This window comes from Larus michahellis, chromosome 13, assembly GCF_964199755.1.
Source record: "Larus michahellis chromosome 13, bLarMic1.1, whole genome shotgun sequence".
In the NCBI taxonomy this organism is placed as follows: domain Eukaryota; kingdom Metazoa; phylum Chordata; class Aves; order Charadriiformes; family Laridae; genus Larus; species Larus michahellis.
The window spans coordinates 4,284,400-4,311,566 of record NC_133908.1 but is presented as its reverse complement, the minus strand read 5'-3'; the positions used below and the strand labels follow the sequence as shown (position 1 = coordinate 4,311,566).

The 27,167-nt window shown below is 44.0% G+C and overlaps 1 protein-coding gene across 4 annotated transcripts in view; it reads left to right on the top strand.

The window, feature by feature from the left end:
• TAOK3 (TAO kinase 3) overlaps window positions 1-27,167 on the top strand; it is a 94,865-nt gene that overhangs the window by 53,860 nt on the left and 13,838 nt on the right. For 2 of the 4 annotated variants that reach the window (XM_074606831.1, XM_074606832.1), the window contains 6 exons: window positions 662-753; window positions 2,757-2,850; window positions 4,297-4,378; window positions 10,251-10,418; window positions 13,167-13,373; window positions 24,844-24,978. In XM_074606831.1, coding sequence (XP_074462932.1) covers window positions 662-753; window positions 2,757-2,850; window positions 4,297-4,378; window positions 10,251-10,418; window positions 13,167-13,373; window positions 24,844-24,978 — 778 coding nt within the window. The remainder of the gene's footprint in view (window positions 1-661; window positions 754-2,756; window positions 2,851-4,296; window positions 4,379-10,250; window positions 10,419-13,166; window positions 13,374-24,843; window positions 24,979-27,167) is intronic. The other 2 variants (XM_074606833.1, XM_074606834.1) reach the window with 1 other exon arrangement.

Genomic DNA, 27,167 nt, shown 5'->3' with positions numbered 1-27,167 from the left:
TTTATGCTCCGCTTATTTTGTGGCAGACGCCCCAGGCATTGATGGGAGGTAATCTATTGCCAACCTCTGAACAAGTCCGTTTGGCAGGAAGCCTGCTTCATCTTTGAAGACAAAAGTTAAGAGGCTGAATTTTTGCAGGCTGGGCCCGCTGCATCTTTCCTCCCCCCTCCACTCATCCCTTTATGCTGGACCACCATATTTCCTTGCTGTTCCAGATTTCCCTGTTCCTTTCATAGCTACACTCACAGGCTGCATATATCTGCTGGAAAATTCTCCTGGTGTGCCAATGGAAAAACCCACCATCTCTGGTGAGAGTGCAAGTGATGCCTTTAGGACTCTCCCAGGCCTTGCTGTCTGCCTGCAGGTACCATGCCTTTGAGATGGGTGTGGGTCTCCCATGCGCCAGCATGTTGCGCTAACAGCGAGATGATCAGGTTGGCCTCTTAATTTACTTTCCTTTCTTAAACTGCCTCTTGGAAGAGTTGCCTGGTGCAGGCAAGCATCGTTTCATTTCAGCATGGCTTTCCTCAGCTCCATGCTGGCTCTTTATGTTCTGGTCTGCTGCGCTGCTGAAGATAACGAAGCCATCTCGTTTTAAGCTGTGTGCCGAGAGTCACGATTTGTATCCCCTAACTCGCACGTTTTGCACTGTGGTTGGTAGGATGGCACCAGAGGTGATCCTTGCTATGGACGAGGGACAGTATGATGGAAAGGTGGATGTCTGGTCTCTTGGGATCACGTGTATTGAGTTAGGTGAGTAAATACCTGGCAGCTGAGATGAATCATTAACTGTCTGCAATATTTATGAGGAAGACCTGAAAAAATGGAAGATTTGGGTTTTTTTTTTCTTTAAAAAGCCCAACTTGGAAAGCACTGACAGTTGAGTTAAATCTTTTACTCACTGGCAAATCAAGAATGAGCCACTAGTGCTGCTGTGCTTTAATGTTAACCTGGTGTGCTCAGTTATTCCCTTAGTAACTAGAGGATTCTAAACCATGGTTTCTAGTCTGTATTTTTCAAGCTGGGTTTTGAGAAAATTGTTCCAGCTATTATGTCAAGGGAAATGGTGTCCTAAGAATTGTGTCAGAAGGTTCCTGCGTTTAATTTTCAATTCTTCTTACTTCTCCACTCTCTGAAACAAAAAAATCTTCAATCTCAGCTGAAAGTTTGTGACACGAATCAACGTGGACAGGTTCTTTACATGAGAAGAAAAGGGTTTGCACTGCAAAGGGCAAATGATACACAACCACACAACCTGAAGCAGATGTAGATGTGATAGCAGGTATACAGAGCAGATGTGTGCACGTGAAGTTTGACATTGCATGTGCTGAGTAGATTATTTTCAAAGATACTTTTGATATGGATTATAATTGACAGCAGGACATCAAGAACTTATTGGGAGGGCAAGTTCACCGAAAATGTTATTTATCAATGTTTAATCAGCAGAAATATATATGCAATAACAAAGAGGGGGACTTACAGAATGGGAAGAACTGTTGACCCTGATACAGAGATGATAAGGTGTAAATAACTAGTAACTTCCAATGTTGCATTTCATGTGCCAGCACTAATGCCTTGCTGACGCAATCTGTATTTTGATATAAGGAATGTAAAAATCAGAAGTTCTAGACTTCTGTTCTTCCACGTAGCCACTGGTATTTTCTTTGTGTGGAGTTTAGAGTAATTATGGCCTCTCAAGAAGTAAATCACAATGGCAGAATAGGGACTGTGCTACCCTATGTACGCACCGACTCTTGATAATAGAATTTCTATAGAGCTTTTCAGCCCAGAGCCCCAAAGCCATTTTACATAGTTGATGGGTTTGCTTTTTCTTAATATTACCCTTTTGAGAAGTAATAAGCTTTAAAAAAAAAAAAATAAAAAAAAAAATTTGAGCTTTGCCTTTGCATGATTCCGTATCTGAACGTGGGGTCAGGTAGCAGTAGGAGGAAATCTCTTGGCTTTCTTTGAATGCTGAAGTCTAAATTTCTTGTGTAGCTGAAAGTAAGTAGTGTTTAGAGGAAAGAAAATGCGGTGGTTTGCATGCATGCTGCATGGGAAGGACAAGTGATTGCTCTGACCTGACATGAACTTAAAAATCCTGGCATTGTGGGCTGATTGGCATGACCGGCCGTAGCTGGTGGTGAAAACTGGCCTTTCTCAATTTCTGTGTGAGATCTGCTGCACTCCTGGAAGGTCAGGGGCTGGTAGGTAGGTGTCCTCTCAGTGCAAGGACTAGGAAGACTTTTAATGAGGAGGAGTTACTGACACATCTGGCAAGTGAATTTGGTAAACCGTCCTACTTGCAGGTGACGGCCAATGGCAAATGAAACAGGCAGCCACTTTTTTCCCTTAATGCAGATGCTAGAGCAGCGCATCAAAGATCTGTAGGGATTAATACGCGAATTTCCTAGCCCTGACATGCTGTGTGTCTAAGCTCTGTTTTAGTCAGCTTCTGCTGATTTTACCATAGCAGGTCAGGTGTGAAATGTTGCCGATAAGGTAAAATTTACTGGAAAATTTACCTTATAACTTGCATCCTGTTCTCTTTGGATTTTGTCATCCCCTCTTCAGGTGAATAACAGCTTTCTTCGAGTGGTTGTCCTGGTCTAACCTAGAATATTAAAATAATTAGCATAAATGTGTTGAGGACAGTAATGAGCTATTGATTTACCAGTGACACCCTGCTCATACTTCCATATCTTTCTCCTTTTCTTTCCAGACTGCCTTATCACACCTTTCTCTTCTCTTTCTAGCTGAAAGGAAGCCTCCACTTTTCAACATGAATGCAATGAGTGCCTTATATCACATAGCCCAGAATGATTCCCCTACGTTACAGTCAAATGAATGGTAAGAGAGCTATTACCAGGCTTTTTTTTATATTTTTTTTTTTATGCTCTGCGACACTCTCTACATGGTTAAAGTCTGACAAGAAAAGGGCTTGTTGCAACGTAGTGATTTGACTGCGTCCTCCAATAACGCTCCTGTGTAGGCAGGCTCAATTTTGACCTTCTGTCACTTTGGCTGTGCTACAATCTAAATGTGTGGAGGTGTTAATTACGGGGCTGTAGATGCTGTAGGAATTAAAATATTCTTGGATGCATTAAGCCAGCCGTTGCTCAGCATCAGCAAAGTTTCCAGCTGCAAAAGATTCCTGACAGCAGAATTGTTAGCACTGTAGTGCGGCTGAAATGCGGAGAAAGGGAGGGGGGAGGTACACGGAATATAGAGGTAATTAGATTTATTTTTCAGTGAGTGACTTCAAAATTCATCAGAGCTCTGTGACTAGTAAATACTCCCCGTGCTACAGGCTTGTTCCGGAATCTGAGCTTTGCTACAAGAACACTTTGTTATTCTGTGGGAGCAAAGGGGTTACCCCGTTCCCAGTTTTCCATCCTCAAGAGTGGAACATAACTACCGAGTGATGCTTGGCAGCTGCCACAGATAGCTTGAAACAATAGTTCCTGGGGAGGTGTGAAAACCCCCCAGTTACACTGCTAGGCATTTAAGTAGCATAATTGTTTCATTGCTGATCATTTTATCAAAAACACGCCGGTTTCCTTATTTCATCATCTCTGTTTTGTCCATTTTTCAAGACTGAAAGAACTTGGTCTCACAGCTGCACGCTGGTACCCATGTTCGGGGCAGAATTTGCAATGCAGAGTAGAGACAACTTGTGACTACGGTATAAGAATCTGTATTCTTGATAGCAAGCAATTTTGTTTATAGTCACCTGTTTGCTCTCGGTGGCTTTGAGACCCCAGGGAGTAAGCAAGGTGCCTTGTATGCTGCTTTCAAGATCAATGGCACTGAGAAAATCAGTTTTCCTCTTTCCAGTTGTGATACAAGCTCATGTATAACCTAAGTTTTCTTGAACTAAGCGTTGTATCAAGGTGCTGTGCTGAGTCAACGTTACAAACGGTGGGAAGCTTCTAGAGAGCCGTTTTATCAGCTGGCTTAAAGAGTGCGTTTCAGGACTTACCAATAGTTTCATTGTCATCTCTCTTTAAGTAGTTGAAGTAAAATTGAAAATAGTGACTGGTACGCATAGTTATTGCTTGGGTTTTCAGTTTGTGGTTGGGGGTAATTGGGTCCGTGTTTGTTTTATGTCTTTAACTGTTGAAAGAACTGATGGGATCAACTTACTCAGAATTTGGAAAACTCCAGTTAATTTCTCTGCCCTAGAACTAAAGAACAAATTAGCCGAGGTTTTGCTTTTGCTTTGTGCTAATGAGTCTGCATGCATTCCAGATCTTAAGCTTCTCTTTCATCTAGAATTTTTTTTTTTATTTACAGGTCAGACTCCTTTAGGGGATTTGTTGATTACTGCTTACAGAAAATACCTCAGGAAAGGCCATCATCAACAGATCTGTTACGGGTAATTTTTCAAATCTTTTCCAGAAATTTGCCAAAAACCTGTTTGTCTACCAAAATAATTCTAAAGATAGTGAACACATATCTGCCCTTCTAAAAAAAAAAAAGTAAAAAAAGTTATTTTTGCTCTCGTCTGAGAGAGTTAAATCAATAGAGTTTTGGGGTCTTCTAAAGAGTATTATACCCTGTTTAACTTTGTTTCCTGACTTTGCCAGTTATGTCAGTCACAATTCTCTTTACAATGTGACGCTCAAGAGTTGGACTCCCGCAGTAAAGCAGAGGTAGGTTGTGTGGTAAAGCAGTGACACTGCTGAGTGAGGGGTTATTTGCGGGAGCAGCCCAGCACCTGCTCCTCTCACACCCCAGCGCTCTGCAGAGCTTACATTTGTGCTGGAGAACTTGCAAGCCTCATGGGATAGTATTGTGAATAACAGGTTTTTTAGCTGAAGAAAGGACCTGTCAGCAGGAAGGATAGAGAAGAATTTAATCTTGATATATTTTTTTTTAAATATGTTTTTTTTTCCAACACAGTACTGTATGTACTTTAACTGAAAGTATGACCAAGGACAAACAGGTCCAGAGCTGGGTTAGTTGAATCCGTGCTGTAGAAGTGAATTCCAACCAATAGTTTTCTGCGTAGGCAGGACTTTGAAGCGTGTTTCCTCCTGCTTTGGTGAAGAAGGAATTTCCAGCAGCCTCTCTGCTGTCCTGTGCTGTCAGTGGGATGCCCCGAGCTGTGACTGTGCTGTAGTGTGTGGTCCCTCAAAAAGCAGACAGAAATGAGGGAGGAAACCGGAGGCAGCCCGGTTTGCCCTCTAAATGGGGGCAGAGGGAATGGTGAAACTATAACTTGGTGCAGCTTGTGTGAAGCAAAGACCTTTTTGGAGCAGTTATGCAGCTTTGTGTAAAGTAATGTAACCATTAACTAGCTGATGATATTTTTTTTTTCTTTTTTCTGCTTACCTTCAGTAAGGAAAAATGCTATTTTTCTGCTGTGTAACAGGCAATACTTGCTCCTAAGCTTATATGCAATTCCAGTAAGATTTAAGGCTTGTAATTTGCTACACGCTTTCTCTGTGGAAGTGACAGAAAATCTAAAAATCCATTTTAATTGCTACTCAAAATCTAGACTTAACCAGTCTTCCTGAGATGCGCAGGCAATAGCAAATCTTCTGCGGAGCTGGTAGTGCTCGGAGAATTATACTCCACATGACCAGGGGACTGAGCTCTTAATAAAGATTTACAGATAGTGGCTGATTATTTAAAGGAACACGGGTATTAGAGATGGAAAGAGACTGGGTGACCTACGTTTATCTCCTGGTCAGAGCAGGGTTGTTCTGTGTGGGGTGCTCTGAACCGTCCTGTCTTGTCTTTATTTTTTTTGGCAGATGCAGATGAAGTTCAGGAAGGTTATCTTGACCTTTTTTGCTTAGTAATGCTAATGTGAACACGATTAATTCTTTATCTGTTGATACCTTTTGAATATGCATCTCTTCGTGATCGTTCTGTCTGATCTCAGTTCAGCTCTTAGTTTTGCTGTATTGTAAATCATTCACTTGGGCCTTTCTGATCCACTTTTTTGGGTTGGGTTTTTTTTTGTCTGAAGTTCCTGTGGCTGGATGGGCATTTCTGGCGCTACCATACATCTTGTGAAGTGTTTGTTTGCTGCAGGCGTGGTTAGGTGGGAGCTGGGAAAGGCTGGCTGTGCTCTGCTGTGGTGGTGGTGCTGTGTTCTTTTGACTGCTGTCTGGTGCATGAGTGCTGACAAATTTGGTGCCAACTGTAGATCCCTCCTCATATAAGTACTTATCAAACATACTTTGCATCTGTTTTCTTAATTGTGTATTTCCAGACATGACTCTTTTTTTTTTTTTTTCAGCTTCTGTCTCAAGTTGTGCAGTGTTGTATTTCTGTCTGTGTTTCTGATCTCCATTTTCCAATAATTTCTTTGTCCTGGATGGGTTTTGAGCACCTCCTCTTGATTCATTAACATCTTGTATTTCCTTCTTTGCTATATTTATGTATCATACTTAGCCGTTAAAAGTAGCACGAACAGGATAGGCCTAGGTTAATTCCTTCCCCTAATCAAACCACCAAACCCAAAAGTTGTTTATATCCCTTTAATAGTTTCTATACCCAGTTAATTAGAACTTGTTTTGGAAATAATGGTATCGTTCGGGAAAGTGCCTTGTACGGGTTCATAATTGCCAAGAGCATGTAGGAGGGGGACCTGTGCTGGCCGTGATGTGTCCAGAGTTTGCCAAAATTTTGTCAGTGAATCATAAATCAGTTCCAGGTGAAGTCACCGGGTTCCCGTTTACAGAAGTATAGGAACTGCTTACAACTCCAAGGGCTTCGTGTTTGGGAAGTTCAGTAGCAGCTTCCGTTAGAAGGTAGAGATGTATGAAATCCTGTCCAGCCCCTTTTCCATCAGGGTTTGTGTGGTGGTTTTTTTTAAGTATTTCCTTTATTTAAAATTGATGAGTGGCCCTGCTATCCCTCCGGTTGCCGTACGTAGCTGCTGGTGAGAACTGCATGGCATGCTGCTGTTCCACACCAGGTAAACGGGACTCAGTTTTGCCTTAAATATTTGAGCAGAGGAATTGCTAGTCGCTTGATTTCCACAGCAGTTTAGATTGCTGCTCTGTGGCTACCTGACAGCCTTTTCGTGCTGATATTTTTGTTCGAAGGCTACCATTCAGCCTTTGGTTGATAGCTTCGCTTGTTGCTCTTTCAGCTCAGTGAAATGCATTCTCATGGATGTTTCTGAGCCTGTTGGCTCTTGAGGAGAGAAACAGAAACCCTGCGCACTTTAAGGAACAGCGTTGCACTCGCTCTGTCCTTGCTTTAAGCCTGGACCACGTAGAATATTTAACCCTCATGCCTTCACTCGCCAGGTAAAGGCGGAGGAAGGAAGTTGTTTGTACTCTCTCTTCAGTGCCTCGTATATTTTTATTTTTTTTTCCTGCGATACATTTGCGCTGTGGCACGTAACCGGCGTTTTGTTCTCTGGTTCTGCTTGCAGCACCCTGACAATCCTTTGACCAGCTAATAGGTTTATGTTGTGGGTTTCGGAATGATTCATTCATGTGGATTGGCAGCCTTTCTGCTCTCTAGGAATCGTGTAAGTTCACTGAAGGATATGATTTCATGAGTACCTTCGGCTGGAGTCTGTACACACAACTGGAGCTGAGCTCCTATGCTCAAGTCATGTATAGTCAGTCTTTTTATTTGGTTTTAGACTTTCAGAACAGTGGCCTAGATGTTCCCTCCTGCAGTACCTCTCCCTAAAGCTTGTTAGATTATAAGATTGAAGATCTTTTTGTGGTTTTTCGGGTTTTTCGCTTGTGTACAGTGAATAGGGATAGAACAAATATTTTTTGTGGCCACGTTTTCTTAGAGAGAACTGAATTTTTAAATAAGGTGCTTGAGAATTAATACAGTTTGCATTCTCTATCCCAGATGAAAATAGTCAAATGACTGTAGTGATATTACAATGCAGCTGAAATAAAAAATAAATAAAAAAACCCCTCAAACCCTCTCATCAATATTTTTTACTTTTACTAGTAAAAGCAATTGTAAAACTTCTTTTAAACACTTCTTCCCTATTTTTCTCAGCTTGCATGACACTCCCAGGAGACTTGAGTTCTATTAGACACCACCAACTCGGTACATGCCTTTAGAACTGACCTCTTCCTCCCTTTGAGTCGTTTAGGTTCTGTTGTTTGTGGTGGTTTTTATTGGCAATTTGGAGCAAGCAGGCAAATTAAGTCCTTTCAGCTATTGTTTCTTAGAGTTGCACAGTACCTAGCAGAGGGGTGCCTACATCTTTTATGTGCCATTTAGACAATTAGGTAATGTGAGTGAGCAGTCAGAATTGTATTCACGTTGGCTTTCACTTCTGTGCTTCTGCCCTGCAGCTTCCGTGTGGTCGCGTCCTGATATTTGGGTAGCGCTTGAATGTGAAGCATGTAGTCTGTCCAGTGAAATGAGTATTTGCGCTGCTAAAGAATATGCATAAACACGTAGACACTGGACATATAGGATGGATTTAAGTTCAGGATCATTGTTGCAAATGCATTACTGCTTTATAAAAATTATCCGCAATGAGATAAAAATGGTTACCCTTTTTCTAATCATAGATAAGCTGCAGATGGTTGCTGTTTACACAGAAATAAACGGTGGTTATCTGCGCTGAGGAGCAGAAATGATTCATTTTGCTTCTCCGTGAAATGGTGTTTGGAACTTTTAGCTATAATTCAAAAACGAACACCATCACTACTAGCAAAAAATTGATAGTGAAATGATTAGCTGTTCCCGTTAGTAATACTCAAATGCACAACAGTTTGAATTCAATTAACAACAAGAAATAAGCCTGTGGCATGATACGGCCCATGTTTGTTTACAAATCATTAAAAGCAGATCAGCTTGTCCTTTCAACTTTTTTTGTACTTAAGACTTGCCTTTTTTGAGTACTGGCTTTCATGTATCGGTTAATCCAGCTACAGTTGGATGTAGCAGCTCTTGAACTTGAGTGATGGCAACACATCTAGGGTAGAGATGCTCTTCCCTGTCCCGTGGGACCCCGAGTTCACCAGGTGTGGAAGGAGCTGGGAGGCCAAGTGGGCAGACATGTGCCTCTGGAGAGTTTCTTTGCAGGTGGGGTCCAGCTGTCGAGTCTCTCTAACAAAAGGCAAGTGCAATGCAGGGCAGAGTACAAGTCTTTTCCCCTTTCTCTTTTTTCATTGTTAATCTTACTAGAAACATGCAGAAGATGTTTGTGCCTTCAGGCCATCTCCCATGTTAAGCAACATACCTAGCTGTAGTGATTCCATGTAGAATTTCAGCAAGTGTATACTCAGACTATCTCCTTTAGTTGAAGATTAAATGGGAAAGCTGTGAGGATTTCATACTCTACTGCAAGTTGTACAGTTCAGGAGAACGTATCTGATAAATCAGAGAAGAGCCTTTAATCATGTACTTAAATTCCATTGAAGAACTTATTTTTCAGTCTGCACTTAAAACCTGTGCTTTTCTAGTACATCCTTAGCGAGAGGTGATAAGAACCTGATTTTACTCTAACCCTGGCTACAAATTCTTTAAGTATAAATAAACCTTGCAGTCTTAGTGGTTTTATGCATGAATTGAAATAGATAGATGCAGGATAAACTTTTACATGTAGCTTAAGCAGGTAATCTTGCATAATCAGGATTTGATTCTTCTTTGTCCTTTATGCATTTTGTTCATTTTAAAGTCCTATGCCTTTGGAAGGTTTGAAGTGGCACTGTCTTATACCGTGCACCCGGCAAGCGAACGAGCTCGGGAAGGAACGAATTAGCTGTGCTGCCTGGAGAGCTCAGAAAACCCCAGCCTGGTCCAAATTTCAGATAGAAAAGCGAATTGGGGAGTCAAGGCTAAAGAGAACTTGCGAAGGGTCAGCCAGGTCTTGCACCTCTCCATCCACTACTCAGCTTCTCCTGCTACTGATGTGCCCGTGTGTGGGCCTACAGGTGCACAGGAGTTTCAAGTCGCAAAGTGATTTTTGCCTCTCTACTTATAGGTTTAATAGAGTTCTGTGCTTGAGCAGATCTTCTGACTTCGGGACAAAACATTTTGCAGCCTACGCTTTAAAACTCTTAGTGCGTAGTATGATGGGTTTGGTTATTTGACGTAGTGATGAGCACAGTCAGTGTATTCAGTGCTGAGTGTCTGGAGTCTTTCATCATGGGTATTACTAATTATTGAATATGAACAGACTAATTACTGATATGTACTGTCATTTCGGGTGCCTCTTAAAAGAAGTCACCGTGTCCCTATGTTTACATCGAACATACTAGTGCCATGTCTGAAACTGTGTTTTATTTCCTTTAATTTAGCATGATTTTGTTCGCCGAGACCGACCACCAAGGGTACTAATAGACCTCATACAAAGGACAAAAGATGCAGTGCGTGAGTTGGATAACCTTCAGTACCGGAAAATGAAGAAAATCCTTTTCCAAGAGACGCGGAATGGCCCACTGACCGAGTCTCAAGAAGAGGAGGAGGTACTCTTATTTTGTTACCCCATTTACACTGTTACAAATAATTTTAGGGCAAGTGAGATGTTCCCCCTGCTGAAGGGGGCAGAAGAAGCGCAGCCTAGGTGAGGATGCAGTCCGTGTGGTTGGAATATCGTCTGGATCAGCAGAGGTACGGGTAGGATAATGAGTGACAGTAGCCTTTACTTGGTGTTAGATGTGCATTTATTGGCAACTTTAAAACTTCCAGGTTTTTTCAAATGGTGGCTTTTCTTCTGAAAGCTTTAGGTAAGAAACTCTTTTGGTGGGAGATTCTCTGTGAGAAGAAAGTGGCTCACAGCCTGTGTGAAGGAGGGTCTCTTGACAGTCCAAGCCTTTCAGTCCCAGAAGTACAGTCAAGACCACTTGACTAATGCTAATATTTTTTCTATTACCATCACTTGATCGTAAATGGGCCTATCAGTAGCTGAAAAGCAAACCACCAAATTAGTAAGGACTTATTTTTTTTTAAATTCTTTAATATTAAAGAAAAAAAATTCAAGACATAAAATGTAGCTTCAGTTTAAATCTTATAATAAAGAACCCACTTAATCAGTGTATAGATAATTGATGCTAACTGTGGCTTAGAGAAGGAAACCGGTCATTTTTCAGTTGATGAGATTAGATGGAAATTAATATAATTTGGTGGAGGCACGTTGGATAAATAAATCCATGACTGGTTCTCAACAAAGAAAAATTGACAGGCAAATTGATGTTTGTATTCTTTTTAGTTGCAGTATAGCAAGATAATACGCAGGGAGATGCCCAAGCTCTGCATATATTCAGGGACGGTTTTGAGGTTTGTCTATGTCAAATGTTCCTTTAAGGCTAAACTAGAGCTCTGGTTTAAAGCTGTGAAGTTCTAACCTTCCAGCGAGCCAAATTCTAAACCTCGAGCTTAGTTGTTGGGGCGGGGAGAGGGGAATTTGTCAGATTTTTGCCCTGAAACCTTCCAGGTTGTCCACCTGTGTATGAAAAGCCGCTAGGAGAGTGACAGGGTAGGAAAGCACAAGGGAATGTGTTTCCCGCTTGACTGTTCAGCAGATCCCAGCTCAACAGCTAAGCGGGACACATGTGGTAGTAGTCGACTCCAGGACGTATCTTCTGTTCCCCCTGTCCCCACCTCTCAAAAAAGGGGGAAGAAAAGAGATTGTACCTCTAGGAATTAACCCTCTAATGAAGCTCACGCTCTGCATGTGCACAGCATGCTCTGCACTGCGTTTTGCCACCGAAGGAGGTTGTATTGCTCGTATCACTAACTTGGCAGCGAAAGGAAAAACGTAGCACTTGCTTCGGTTACTACTTCATGGGTTAACAGAAGCTGCTCAACTGTGAATGCCACAAGACATTTCGGTTTTCTACCTTAGACTTTCTAAGGCAGAAAAGGAGCGTTACAAATCTTTAACACTCAAAAGACTACTAATGCTTTCCTCAGAGCTCTTGCGAGAAAGTTAAGGTCGTTTGGAAAGTATTCAAGTCGGCAAGTCAATGTTAAGGTTGCATATGCGACCTCATCTCTGTTCTTTGTGCATATACATTCATTAATTACACAGCCATACCCTCATCTCAGATGCTTTGTTATATTATATGTTCTGCAACTTTATATAAGCATCTTGGAAACGTTTTCATTCTCATGTGCATATATTCTCTGTGCAATAGTATTCTTTTGGATTTTAAGTGCTCTTACACAGGCTCCGAATGATCTGCTGATTGCTTAAAAAATAATCCCACAATCAAATACAAATCTGCCAAGTCTGTCAATTTTATCTTTCTGTCGGTTTCCAACAAAATGAGTACCCTGTTAATTGATTTGTAATGTAATTCTCCCCACAATCGCTTTGGAGGCCAGGACAAACTGGATGCAGTAGCAAGCCATTCATTTTGGTGAATCGAGGCTATTTCGGACCAGGAGCTGAAGGGTGTTCGGGGTTCTCGGTTCTCCCTGGGAACTCCTTGCAAGCCTCATCCGTGCCACTAGTTAATTACGAAGGACTCCATAGATTCTCTAACTCAGTCCAGATTAAGCGCATACTCTGGGATTACTGAGCTGGTATGAGTATGCAACAAGAAAAAAGGCTGCTAACTTCTGGTATTTTTAGAATCAAAAATATGTCCTGTGCGAGGAATAACTATTTACGTATGCCCAAATAGATTACACCAGTTTTAATCACTGTAATAATGCAGGCTCTTCTCTGAGTCAGCTGCTAAAAGGTGAATGAAAAATTTCTTGGCTGAAAACACAAGGTTAAAGGGGTTTTTAGCTTGGCAAAATGTAATTGCTGACTGCTTGGGACATGGAGGTTAAAACCTCTACTCCTGTTAAGCACTATATGATAGTTATCAAATAAAAAATGGATTCATTGCCTTACATCTTTTCTGATGCGCAAAATATGTTGGAACGTTGTTTTAATACAAACTTAGATTGCTCCTATTAACTATGAGACTTCTTCCACCAGCCATCCAGTATCCCTGGATGTCTCTTATTCAAGCCAAGAGCCGTGCCCAGACTTACTGGTAGGTGGAAAAAAATGGCTTGAAGCCTGGTGTAGCAAGATTGCAGAAGAGGCAAAAGCGAACTGCCCTGTATGGAGTATTTCATAAGCAGCTTCCAGAAATGTAGTTGCCAAAATAACGAGCAAAGAACCCTAAACTTTGCAGAGTCGCCTTTAAGTCAAACTTTGGGCGCTGCAGGCACACGCTGGGCAGTATTTGTAATGGATGCCCCTTGTTTTATAGGACAGTGAGCATGGATCAAACCTGAGTAGGAAGATGGACAGTCTGGGCAGCAACCATTCCATCCCGAGCATGTCTGTGAGCACGGGCAGTCAGAGCAGCAGTGTGAGCAGCATGCAGGAGGTCCTGGATGAGAGCAGCCCTGAACTGGTCATGATGCATAGTGACGAGAGCACAATTAATTCCACTTCCTCCGTTGTTCATAAGAAGGTATGTTCTCTGGTGCTCTCCGTAGCTTCCCGCAGTCCCTGCTATTGCTCACGTTGGCTCACCCGCGTAGGGCCCAACCATCAGTGTGCCGTGGTCTTGTGCTGAGCCATCTGCTGAGAGCAGGAGCTGGTGCCGGGCTTGCCAGAATCAAGTTCTGTGTTTTGTTGTTTTTCTTTAAAAGCTAAACTGCATTAAGATAACCTCTGAAAATAAAAAGAGGCCGCTAATGAAAGGTAGCGCTGTCAGTGTCTAGGCAGGGGTCACGCAAACTTATACTGCATGCCTGCTTACCCAGCCCTGCATGTGCACTTCTTCATCTCTGCTTGTGCCATCGGTCCTTGTTTCCTCGTGAATGATCGTACTGTGTTATGTAGTGTGGTGACAAGTGGTCCTAGTGGCTCAGCTAACCATTTACCAGTCACAGTGTGTGATTAAAATCTGCTTGCACTTGGATTTCCCTCATGAGAAGTGGAAGTGTGCAGAACTTTGGACCCTTCCCACGAGGTATGTTTCGAGTTAAGTTCCACTTGATGCTTTTCTGCTCTTTTGCTGCATGCTGTGATCGGTTGCCTCTTCTTTTCTTAGTGCTAGATATCAAGCTAAAATTGTCTAGTTGTAAGTCAGCATCTAATCTAAGATTGGTTTACTAAAATAGTTTTGGCTTGGCCTTAGCAGTGTCATTTGCTAGTGGGCAGTAAAATGTAGGTTGGTTGTGCGATTGCATTTGCAAAGCGCTTCAAAGTGTATGTATGCTTTTTGCCAGAGGAGCTAAAACATTACAGCAGCATGAAAAGTATGAATTTCTCTTTTGTAGGGTTCCAGCAAAGCCTGGTTCTACCTAACGAAATATTTGTAAGCAGTTTTCCCCCTGAAATACAGCGTTTGTGTAATTGAATGTTGAAGCACTTATGAAAGGGAGCTCTCAAGAAATTTTGTCTTCGACAAAGAGGTTGTCTTGCATATTTAAAGATACTGGTAGATAAATTGCAAAAGTTTACGTCTTTGTCAAATACATCTGCAGTAGCACCTTTAGGGAAGACTTTATTTTCACCTTTCTGAAAAAAGTGTTAGGTACAAAATGCCAACCAGAGGAACCGTCCTAAACGAAAAGCGGCGCAACTGATTTTGTTTTGGGTGGTTATAGTTGGAGCTTTTTCTTATTTTCTGTAGGCTTCAGAAATGTGTATTAATTTTGATTTCACATGGTTAAGTAGTCATATTTACGTGCGCATTAAAATAGAAGTCATACCTTATAATGTTACTGACTGATCAGTGCCATTGCAGTTGATCAAAACAAAATGTGAGCCACTCCCATCAAACATAAACTGCGTTTGGGAAAGGAGTCCAGTTTCTGCTTCATTTAAGAGTAATATTTTGGTTTACAGTGATTGTGTGGCACTTCTAAAGTACAAGAACAGGGAGATTTCTGAGGCTATGAATTCAGTCCCCTTAGACTTTTGTGTAGCAGCTGTTTTCTTTAAGACATTCAGTAGTGGAATGCGTAAGCATGACACCACATGTGAGCCCTTGGGTGTTTGGTTTGGAAAATCGGGGTCACTTGTAACTGAAGTATTGTAAAAGAAATCACCTGTAGATCACTTAGACCAGGTTTTTTACAAACCCCATATCTTCCCTGATGGTCTCTACAAAGTAGTTAACAATAGGCTGGGATTACCGCTCCTGCAGCGGAGTGGGTGTCTTCTCAATTGGCAGATGTTCCCTTCTGCTGTACGTACGCCTAAGGTGAACTTAGACTGTTCCAGTCTGCAAATATATTGCTTTAATTTAGTACATCTTTTTTTTTAAATTCAATTTTACTTTGGGGAAATGCAATTTTAAATGGAAAACTGCTTCACGTGTATATTTACACTTGTGAAAAGACTAAAATTGGAACAGGGCATTTCAGGGGCTTCATATACGCATACGTCCCACTCTATATTCAAGGTAAAGTTGCTTATTCTGAAGAAATTTCAATTTGTCTGGGTACGGGCTTTAACTGTGTTTCTGTAAACTGTAGTGAAGCTGTTTTTGTTCTAGCAGGTGAGAAGTAGGGAGTGCTGAGTTTGGTAACACTCTGGAGCCCAATCACAAACAAAATGGAACGAACCTGCGCTCAACATTAAATTAAGCTTTTGTTTTGCATTTAATCAGCCTTTAAAGGCTAAAAAGAAAATTATGATGAACATAATTAGCCAGCTGTCTCCAGTATGTGGGCACAGGGTCACATATGAGATTGTTTTGACACAGGTCAAATCAAAGTGTTGTGTAAAATTATGGTATTCCGCAGATGTGTTAATTAACAACCTCCGGATGTACCAGACTGTGTGAAGTGACCAAGATGGCAAAATTGCCTAGACTGTTGGTATTTTCGAAGGCTCAGAGCACTAGTGTCAGAGGCCTTTTTGATTTCTTTGGGCTACAGCCCCAGAATGTCCTGTATAATGGTCAAACATAGGATGAAAAGGTCTGTGGTCGTGTGCGAAATAGAGTTCCCAGCCTTCAGTGCTTGTGGTTGTAGAGTAAGTGATCCGGTTAACTTTCACTGGCCGTTACTAGTTCATGATAGCCAAGATGCTTGGCTTAATATTTGTAATAAATCCTCCCTGAAAAGCAGGTGCTGCCTCACTCCTTCCACAGTACGAAAGCTTTGGGGCAGCACTAGAGCTCCGTGTTTCTAAACTTGTGCTTGGAACAGAAGTGACTCCTACCTGTCAGCAGAGTAGCACTTGTAGATTGGGAAAAAAAAAAAACCAAACACTGGACAGGAAGAAAAAATAGTAATAATCCCTAATTGAATATGTAGCTTTTTATATAACTTAATTTGTAGTGCTGTCCTAAGCTCCTGGGAGGACAAATATTGCAGTAGTGTCTACTACTCCTGCAGGAAGCCTGCATCCTCCTTTCCTGGGATCTCAGTCCATCCCTAGGATCAAAGACTGCTTCTGCAGGAAGATGCCTTAATGGCCAATAAATTCTTTACAGGAAATCCGTGTGTCCAGCTTGGATGAGCTGTCCTGCTAGGAAGTGTCCCGGCCCCTTTGCAGGTTTCAGGTTGGGGCCCTCCCCTGTGAAAGTCGCAATATGATCAGTGCCTGGTTTTCTAACATCTCTCTTTTGAAGACAGTTAACATAACTGCATTTCTCCATCCAAGGATCATCTTACCTGTGGATACACATTCTCATGTCCGCCTCCTGTTGGGAGCTAATTCAGTTTTCAGCTGCACAGGTTGAGAACTGAAAGGTAAATGACAGCTCTAATGCAAACCCAATTGTATCTGAGAGCGCAAAAAAAAGAAGACAAAATGGGGTTGGGAGTTGAACTCCAAATACACTGGGCTTCAAAACCATGTAACACAGTTTTTAAAAGCAGATAAATATCTGCTAATTCATCTTAAAATGAGGATGAAGATCTTGGCTCCCTAAGAATATAGGCATCAGTTGATGCGTCGTAGGTAGTTTGTCCTCTGCTTTGTTCAACTGCTGGTCTATGGCAGGGTGTGTACGGGTGGCTTCCCAGAAATACGATTTTGTTGTCCTAAACAAATATGCCAAGTGGTAGGATGTAGAATGCTCCTACAAGGTGTTATTTTATTTCCATAAAACGTCATCATAGTAAAAAAGGTTGTTCTCTATTAATCTAAACAAAAAGCCAGTGCGGTATTGTTTTGCTCAACTGCAGTACAGAGTTGTTGCTGTTACTTCAACCTTCAAATCATCTGTACTTATGAAGATGAAAGTTGGGCAATAAAAATGTCAGGGAAATCTTCCGATTCAAATCTAGTTTTTAACAAAAGGGTGAAAAGAGGATGTTCATAGCTGATCATCACAAATTCTTGCCCAATGTCTGTAATTAAAATATACTTCTGTAATAACTTGCAACTTGGGTGACTTTCCAAATGCATTAAATTAACCTGTACACGTTGCCTGTCGCTGCCATGATTAATATGCAGCATTCCCACTGGATTCGGGGGATGGAGAGTGCCCTGGCGTGGCTCTGCATGAGTTACAGCTGAGGCAAAGCTGAGGCTATTTTCCCACATATCAAGATTTATGATTCGTAGTTGGAAAAGGTGTTGCTTTTATGAGATGTAAAGGATGTTTAAGTAATGAGTTATTGAGCTTTGGCTTGCATGTGCCGGCAGTGATGAGCCCTCACGTACTTTCTGGAATCGGGTCAAGCAGGTTGAAGCTTGACCGGATTCCAGCGGGTCAAGCCCTCTGGAAAAGGTTGAAGCCTTTCCTTGAAACACTCTTCCTACTTAAAACCTCTCTGTAGATTATCGAGGCATTTAATGTGATGTATTAAAATGAACGATGGCACACCGTTGTTTTCCTTGCTTTTTAAATTCCGAGAAGGAAGGGGTTTGCTGTGGTTCCATTAAAGTCCTTACTATGGCTCCGAAATTGCCTTTCCTATTTGTCTAGGAGACAGACAGTCCTTTCCTGTTAGTGAATCCCCTTGTGCAGACAGTGTTTGTGAAGGTTTTTATTTGGCGTGCATAACCAAAGAGGCGTTGTGCAAGTGAATGTGCCTTTTGAGGGCAAAGTTTGGATGTTCCGGCTTCAGGCTGGTCCAGTTTGCAGTTGGGGTGTGTGTTTGTTTCTGAATCAGCTGCTGAAGAGGATGGGACTCCTTTCTCTGTTTGTATTTTGTTAATTCTTTGCACTTGTGTTTGCTTTGTCAGTGCAAGGCTTGTTTCAGACATGACAACGTTGTATACTGAAAAAATGTAAATATCAAATGCAATTTATAGATCTGTCTGCCCAGTTTTGATGTGATTAAAATCTGAGGTAAAGTTCTCATTGATTTTTTTTTTTTTTCCCCTGTAGGAAAAATGCTTGATTTGAAAAAATTCTGTAGGGAAAAAAAATCAGCTCCTATCTACCTACTGAATTGTTTCTGTTTGCTTGTTCCAATAGTCTTCTGAGCAGGTATTTTATTCACCTAGGATGCTGTGTTGCAGCAGGGTGTTTGTGTGGGTGATTTTTCCCTAGCGCTTCCTGGAACCAAGCTAAGTCTTTCTCTAAAAACAACAGCAAAAAATTCTGATCCATGTTAATTGTTAAGTGTTATGGGGAAGGAGTCAAGTTGGAATATCCTGAACATAAAATCACAGAATCACAGAATCTTCATGGTTGGAAAGGACCTTTGAGATCATCGAGTCCAACCAAACAACCTACAATCTCTGCCACTAGAGCATGCCCTGAAGTGCCACATCTAGGCGTTTCTTAAACACCTCTGGGGATGGTGACTCAACCCCCTCCCTGGGCAGGCTGTTCCAGTGCCTGACCACTCTTGCAGTAAAGTAATTCTTCCTCATATCTAATCTAAATCTCCCCTGCCGCAACCTCAGACCATTTCCTCTGGTCCTGTCATCATTCACCTGGGAGAAGAGGCCACCACCCACCTCTCTGCAGCCTCCTTTCAGGGAGTTGTAGAGGGCAATGAGGTCTCCCCTGAGCCTCCTCTTCTCCAAGCTAAACATGCCCAGCTCCCTCAGCCTCTCCTCAGATGCCCTGGTCTCCAGACCCCTCACCAGCCTGGTAGCTCTCCTCTGGACACCCTCCAGCACCTCAATGTCCCTCTTGTACAGAGGGGCCCAGAACTGAACACAGTACTCGAGGTGAGGCCTCACCAGTGCCGAGTACAGAGGCACCATCGCTCCCCTGCTTCTGCTGGCCACGCTATTCCTGATACAAGCCAGGATGCTGTTGGCCTTCTTGGCCACCTGGGCACACTGCTGGCTCATGTTAAGCTGGCCATCCACCAGCACCCCCAGGTCCTTTTCTGCTGGGCAGCTTTCCAGCCACTCTTCCCCGAGCCTGTAGCGCTGCTTGGGGTTGTTGTGACCGAAATGCAGGACCCGGCACTTGGCCTTGTTAAACCTCATGCAGTTGGCCTTGGCCCATCGATCCAGTCTGCCCAGGTCCCTCTGTAGAGCCTTCCTACCCTCCAGCAGATCAACTCTCCCACCTAGTTTGGTGTCATCTGCAAACTGACCGAGGGTGCACTCAATCCCCTCATCCAGATCATTGATAAAGATATTAAACAAAACTGGCCCCAAAACTGAGCCCTGAGGGACACCACTGGTGACCGGCTGCCAAGAGGATTTCACCCCATTAATCCCAACTCTCTGGGCACGGCCATCCGGCCAGTTTCTTACCCAGCGAAGAGTACACTTGTCTATGCCATGATTCGCCAGCTTCTCCAGGAGAATGCTGTGGGGGACGGTGTCAAAGGCCTTACCAATGCCCAGATAGACAATGTCCACAGCCTTCCCCGCATCCAGAAGGCGGGTCACATGGTCATAGAAAGAGATCAGGTTGGTTAAGCGGGACCTCCCCTTCCTAAACCCATGCTGGCTGGCCCTGATCCCTTGGCTGCCCTGCACTTACTGTGAGAGCTCACTCAAGATGATCCTCTCCATGATCTTTCCTGGTACCGAGGTCAGGCTGACAGGCCTGTAGTTCCCTGGATCCTCCTTCCGACCCTTCTTGTAGATGGGCGTCACATTAGCCACCCTCCAGTCATCTGGCACCTCCCCTGTTGACCAGGATTGTTGATAAATGATGGAGAGAGGCTTGGTGAGCTCTCCCGCCAGCTCCCTGAGTACTCAAATGAAAGTACTGTTAGCAACATGCTGTTAGTGTTGCTCTTAAAAATGCATGGCCAAGGTGTTCAGCAGATATTCCTGAAATGTTGTGCTGGTGTTGGTGGCAGGGGGTGGTAAAACCCTCTTTATTTCAGCGAGAAAGATAAAAAGACAGTGTGCGGTAGAACCGCCATGGGATTCTAGAGAGCAAAGTTCAGGTTGGGTGACCTTGGCCAAGACACAGCAGCTGAAGCAGAAACCCATGAGCACTGTAAGGTGCTCAGACAATACACCATTAGATGTAGCCAGCCAGATATCCTGCTGGAATCAATGTGCGTCTGAACAAGTGTTCTGACTGCTTCTCCGTATCTCTGTTTATCCAGAGATTAACTTCTGCAAGAACAATTTTTTTTTTTTTAGGTTACTTATTAATCCATAGTAGGATTAATAAGTAGGAGTTCTGCCTTTGGGGTTTTTTTTTTTTTCATTGTTTCTGAGAGATTTGCTCTTTAGCATCACTTCAGTAACTGGAAGCTCTACCAGCTCTCTCATCAGATAATACTGCAGAAATGTTTGAGAGTTTTTTGTCCTGGCAAGTGTGACCAGCAATTTCAAAGCCGGCACCCAGCCAAATACCCCCATTTCTTGGGCTTGTGACTAGCCTGAAAACTACTGTAGGAGATAATACAGTTGGAAGAACATACGATTTCTTTAGTAGGAAGTTTAAGATTCTAGATCGTTGATCCTAAATGGAAGGATTTTAATGGTTTAAGGGGAGTTGTGATCTGAGCATGCCTAAAGTTGTTATTCATAAGGCAAATATTGCAATAAACACAGAAAGCGGATGGAAAGTGAAATCTACGTGGAAGATACTTTACTTTAAAACCAAACTAATGTTTGAACTGCAGGTTTCGGGCTGAGAGATACCCTGATCCAAACTTGGTGAGTTTCTGGGGGTGCTTTCGGTCAGATTTTACTTACTGAGTAACCTGAGCTGAGGTGCCAGGTTTGTGTCTTTGTTTCTTTTGTGTCTTTCTCTCCACAAATCTGGAGCTAAAAGTTTGAAACAATTTCCTGATTTGTGCCAACATCTGGAAGGAGATATGGTTGCGGTGTCTCTTGGCAAGCTTTTGGGAGAAGAAAGTAAAATAAAAAGAGCAGAAATCTATTTTCTGGGTTTGTAGGTAGATATCTGTAGTAGCCATCAGTCACGTTGTCTGAGGAAGGCTGGTGGAGATGGAGATACGGCTACTCTTTATTTGTCTTACAGGTCTCTGTTTACTGCCGGTCTCTGTGCTAGTGTAACTTGCTAGATTTGGTAACTCTTCATGTCAAGTGATTTTTACTTCTGCTGGTGTGCCAGCTTTTCTGAACAATGTTTTGCCTATTAAGGTCGCATGGGCTTAATTGAGAGTTAATAGTGGTTGCCTGCCTGATGCAGAAGCCTCAGATCCCAGATTAAGGGGTGCCAAGGAAAACCACTGAGTCTTCTGCCCACTTGAAACTGGTCCTTTTGCTTGCTCAGTTGCAAAGGAATTTTCCCATTCCTTGCCTGTCTCAATTTGAAAGGGAGAATGCAGTTAATTCACATTCCTGAAGGGCAATTAGACACTGCTGCGAGCTTCTTATGTGCGCTGAAGTAACTAGAAGTCCCATAAAACAAGACCAGGATGACATTCTGCCCTCTAAGAATCCACCTCTTAGGTAACAGAAAGTAACCCACAGATTAATTTTCCCATATAAGAAGTAATTATAATTTTAACTTGTCATTTTAGGTGGTGTTTTGGAGCATTCTGAAAAATCTGAATGCCCATTTTAAGTCTTTCCCCACCCCACCACCACCCCCGTGATTTGCTGCTTCTCTGCTTTTAATATTTCGCATTCACCCTGGCATACTAATGTAATGGAGAGAGGGAAGATGTCCAGGGAGCGGGGTATTGCTAGCAGACCTTAGGAACCTTGTACGTTGACGTGTGCTGCTGGGTGGCCAAGGGTAATTAATGTTTGGCCTTCCTCCACCTTAATTTCATAGCTACAGTAGAGGAGTAGTAGCTCCTGTGTAGTTTGTTTTCTGTTCAGGTGGGTAAACCTTGTGCAGATCTTTACCATGGGAAGCTTACTCAGCTTTATTTTGTATGTGAGGTGCTGCGGTTTCAGCCTGTAATGAAGGAGTTCCCTTTTGCAGGTGCTGACTGCCTTCCCCTTGCTTCACCTTGCTTTGAACCGGTGCCTTCACCTGGGGCTGGGTTTGCAGAAGCCCCCAAGAGCCAGGTGTATCTCTGCAGAGCCGCTTGTTGGAGAGCGAGAGGCCAAGCTCAGCATTGCTTCTGGCACTGCCCCTTCCCTGGCTATGGGGGCTGTTGTGCTGGAAGGTTCCAGCACATACCGGTAAAAATACCAGACTAAAAGGTGACGTTAGTAGCCAGCCCCTCCACTTTGTTCTCTGGGGTATCCCTGATTGTATTCCACAGAGTCCTTCTTACACCTACGTGATAGGCGAGAGTGCTGCAAAACAATAGAAAACTTGGGACTGATAGTCTTCCACTGAAGCCACGAGTCCAATTAAATTGAGTGATAATGTTAAACTTTAAATGTTTAATCATGATTTTTTTTTTTGGGGGGGGGGGGGGCGGGTATGGCAATTATGGAGCCTAAGACACCTTTCTCAGGAGAGTATGCTAATGTGAGAGCCCTACCTGTCAGAGAGTCACAGAATTGCCTAGGTTGGAAGGACCTTTCGGATCACCTGGTCCAGTTGGAAATCTAAGATCAGCCCAACTGCCAGTAATTGCTCTTCTGGAGCACTCCCATCTTCCCCTGTTGAGGCAGTGCAACAAAAAGTCTGGTCTAGGGATGACCAATATAAAATGAAACTGCAGCTTTTTATTACACTTCTATAGAGAACTGTCCTTTTTTAACTGTTTTAGCTTGTTCAGTCTCCCTCGGGTGGGTGTGAAGGGGCCGGTGCAGGCTTGGTTCTGTGATGGTCTTGGTGGTTGAGCTCTCTCCATGTGAAGGCAAGTGAAAGGTGAGCGTGGAGCGTAAATGCTCAAAATGAAGACTATGAGAAAAGGTACAGGGTTTAAAGCACTTTAAATCAACATGTTGTTCAGCTCTGTATCAGCATTTCTGTACCTGTTGGGCTTTTGCTTGAAGTCATTTGCAGAATCACATTGAACGAGGTGTAACGGTTTTCAACTGAAAGAGGGAAGATTTAGATGAGATATTGGGAAGAAATTTTTCACTCTGAGGGTGGAGAGCCCCTGGCCCAGGTTGCCCAGAGAAGCTGTGGCTGCCCCATCCCTGGAGGGGTTCAAGGCCAGGTTGGACGGGGCTTGGAGCAACCTGGGCTGGTGGGAGGTGTCCCTGCCCAGGGCAGGGGGGTGGAATGAGATGGTCTTCAAGGTCACTTCCAACCCAAACCACTCTGATTATACAGATCCACGAATGTGCATGGGTCCAGACTAGGAGCAGCTAGAAACTGAGGGCAGCAGAGGGGGAAACCAGTGTCTGCAGAGTAGGGAAGGAGTGTCAGAATGACAGCAGTGTCATGGTGGAGAGGACGCTCCTATCGGCTGGTTTCTCACCATAGGGTTTTCTGACCTTACTGGTGTCTGCTCTGGCATGGCAGAGTGGTGAAGCCACTTCTGCTCCCCTGCAAACACCTGGTGCATGGTGGCAGCCGTTCTCTGCAAGGGTTGGCATCTTCTATTTGCCTTTTGGCGTAGGTGCTTGCAGCCTTTATTTTGCACCCCTGGCAGTTGGAAACTTGATTTAATTTAGAATGGATCTCAGTTTTCCTTTGAGGTTTTTTTTTTTTTTTTAGGAACTAGGACTTGAGGACGGGAGCCGCAAAACTGTGGTAGATGGCAGCGTGGCAGAAGTGCCAGCGCTGGCTACCATCACTGCTGCCCCGAGGAGCCCACCACCGCTGGGCCGGCTGCCTGGAGGTGCCCGAAGGCTGCTCCGTCCTGAAGGGTGCAGTCACCGTTTCAATTAGCAAAATTGCGGTGGCGTTTTTCGCTGGCCTTTCTGATGAGGGTCCCTCCTCTATACGCCTGGCGAGAGCTTTGCTCTCTTGGAAAAGTTGCCCGCACCTTTCCGCGGATGCACAGTGAGCAAGAGGGAGGTTGTACCGGGAACCATCCGTGCTAAAACCTGTGAGCTGTTGCTTTAAAAGGGGGGAGAAAAAAAAAAAAATAAATAATCCTTTGTGGGCTGTGGAGAGAAAGTGCTAGAACTGTGCAGGATCATGACTGGAAAGCAGGATCCCTGAGCGGTGAGGGAGGCTTTCCTGGTCCTCTCCAGCCTGCCATGGGTTTAGCCAGGATGCTGGTCCTCCACGGCAGATAGCAAACGGGAGACAAAGAAACCCGCCCGGGGACCAACTGCTCGGCAAAGGGGATGAGGCAAAATGTTGCTCTGGTGTTAAAAGGGAACGGCACCTTCTTTGCTAGCGATGGAAATCACGTTTCTAACGGGATTGCTCGGTTGCAGTGCTTGAACCCGACCTTTCCGAGGAGTCCGATCGCTCCGCGTCGCTCTTGAGTCTGCCTTTTTTTTTTCCTTTTTTTTTTTTTGCACAGATATAATACTGGAGGTTTAAAAAAAAAAAAAATAAAAAAAAAAATAAAAAAAATAAACCACCACCCAGCCAGGGCTCCTTCCGAAGACAATCCCGATCAGCTGACGCGCCGAACCCCAGCCTGCAATGTGTTGCTTATTCATTTTGTACGGTGGGAGCTGCCGGGGCTAGCAGCCAGCTGAACTATGCCTCTCCTACGGCGGCGCTTGTGCAGACAGCGGGCTGAGAGACAGGCAGCCGCCGCGGGGAGAGCGCAGCCGGACTTTCTCCTTGTTTTTATCCATTTCTGCAGGATCATGTATTTATAAGGGATGAGGTGGGCCACAGGGATCGCAGGCCTGAGGTGCGGCCTACCCAGTCAGTGCAGAATCAGGCCCTCCACTACCGGAACCGAGAGCGCTTTGCCACAATCAAATCAGCATCTTTGGTAAGCAGCCACCCCACCCCACCTCCCCGCTCCCTCGCCCTCCGCAACGGGGGCACGAACATTTATCTGATGGGGGGGTTCTTCTCCCCCCCCCCCCCCCCCCCCCCCCCCCTTAATATTTTTGTGTTGGCATAGCAACTGGATATTGCACTGAAAGGTGTTTTAGCTCTGTGTGTGAGATGTAAAATGTGCAGAATATATTTCATTTCTCTGTATGTTTCCAGTATATGTTGTTTCCAGCCACTTTCCTGGATGGAAGTTTAATATAATCTCAAATTTCCCCCCCCTCCGCCCATTCCCTCCCTTTTCCTACCTCTCTCTTTTGTTAATATATTTATTTGCATGTGCATATAAAGCGTGTGTATGTGCTTGTGTGAAATATGCTTAAATGCTATGGGGATGCAGATGGGGTTTGAAACAATAAGGCTGCTGCTTCCCGGCTGAGCCGCTTGCCTGGTGGTTGGTGGTTTTTTGGTTTGGTTTTTTTTTTTTTCATTCATTCATTTATTTCAAGCAACTGTACCGTGACTGCATTTTTCGGCTTGATCCCTCGGCAGGATTGCTGGGTTGCGATAAGGGGAGAGGGTTTACGGCGGGCTGTGGGCTTACAAAGAGGAGGGGGATGGGACGAATCCATCAAGATTTGTACTATTGCAAATGTGATTGCTGAGGATGCCTTTGTAGTAGGGAAAGGGGTGTGTGCTGGAAGAGTTAGTTGTCGTGCTGCCTCCCCCACCTCGCATCCGCACGGGCTGCGGGCGATAGCAACGGTTTGGAGGGAAAGGAGTGGGGGAAAAAAACCGGCTTTTTAAAGCTAAAATAAATGTCAGCTTCAATATTTCAGCCCGATTGGTATTAGAGGTCAGATGGACGGGGGAGCATTAGGAAGTGCCCAGTGTTCGGCCACGGCACTTGCTCAGTGCTATGACATCATCCTAGACCAACCCCGAAATTACACCAGCAAGCCCTCCCCTTCTCGCTTCACCCTGCCTGAACGGTGGGGTTTTTTCCTGCTGTACCACCATTTCTTGATTCTCCGAATCGCTTCCCGTTTCTACGTGCACAAGACGGAGTGTGTGTCTGTGTGACCACAGCTAAAGGTTGTGAGTGGAGGGAAAAAGCAGCAGCAGTGACAGCAGCCACAATTTTTCTGTGTGGTGGTTGCCGCTGCTGCTGTTAAAATCTAAAAGGATGCTGTGGCATTCAGACTTCTATCCGGATGCTTCATGGGCTGAGATTTGAGGGGAGCATCCGAGTTCCATCTTTTGCAGGTGTCCTTCTGGGTACCTGGGTACCCTGAGTGCTCCCCAGGCCCGTGTCCCCTGCTCCCCTTTCCCTCCCTCCTCCCCCCTAATTTAGAGAGTGACCTAGAAATGTGTTCATTAGAGGACTTCGTGCAGCACACCTGACACAGTCGGGATCTCTGGGCTCCTGGAGACCCTCTGCCTTGTGATTTTTTTATGTTTTTTTTTTTTCCTTGTGTATGTGTGTGTGCATGCACCCAGCGTAGTGCCAACACTATTGCCTGCACTCGGCAAATAAAAGCAGGATCCAGTTAGGGTGGCTGGAGGGAAGAAATGCTGAATGGTTCAAGTATCATACTCAAAATATATATGCTATTTGATTGATAGATAGATACGCGTGTTCAATATATTCCTCTTTCACCCTGTGGAAAGCTGCTACACCTTCTGTCCTGCCTTCAGCAGCAGAGTCCATAACTCCTGTCCTCCTTCAGTGTATCCTCCCTGGGCTGCTTGGGTGGCTTGAAGGTATTGCATGGCAAGGCCACCTTAGGAGCTGATGAAAGATGTTGGTATGGACTGTGAGGTCTTCCCAGACCTCTAAGCTCTGGGGAAACAGCTAAAGTCCCAGGGTCACTCCTAAATCCCACGGCAGCCTCCTGTGGGGCTGGGACTGTGTCTGCCTTAGTTCCTGAGTCACTTAGATTTGCTAAATTTCTCTACTTCAGTGACAAAATGATGACAAAGATAAAATTAATACTGGGTGAGGAAGATGGTAGGCTTTTTGGAGAACTTTTCTTTTTCCTTTGGTTTTCTATGGAACATGCTCTGATACAGAGTGTGTCTGGGCTCATGCTGGGAGGGTTTAGTGTGCATGCTTAGCGTGAGCTTAAGGTGAGTGGTACATGCACGGCACAGCGTCCTTTCGGGGAGAAGGAAGTCCCACCA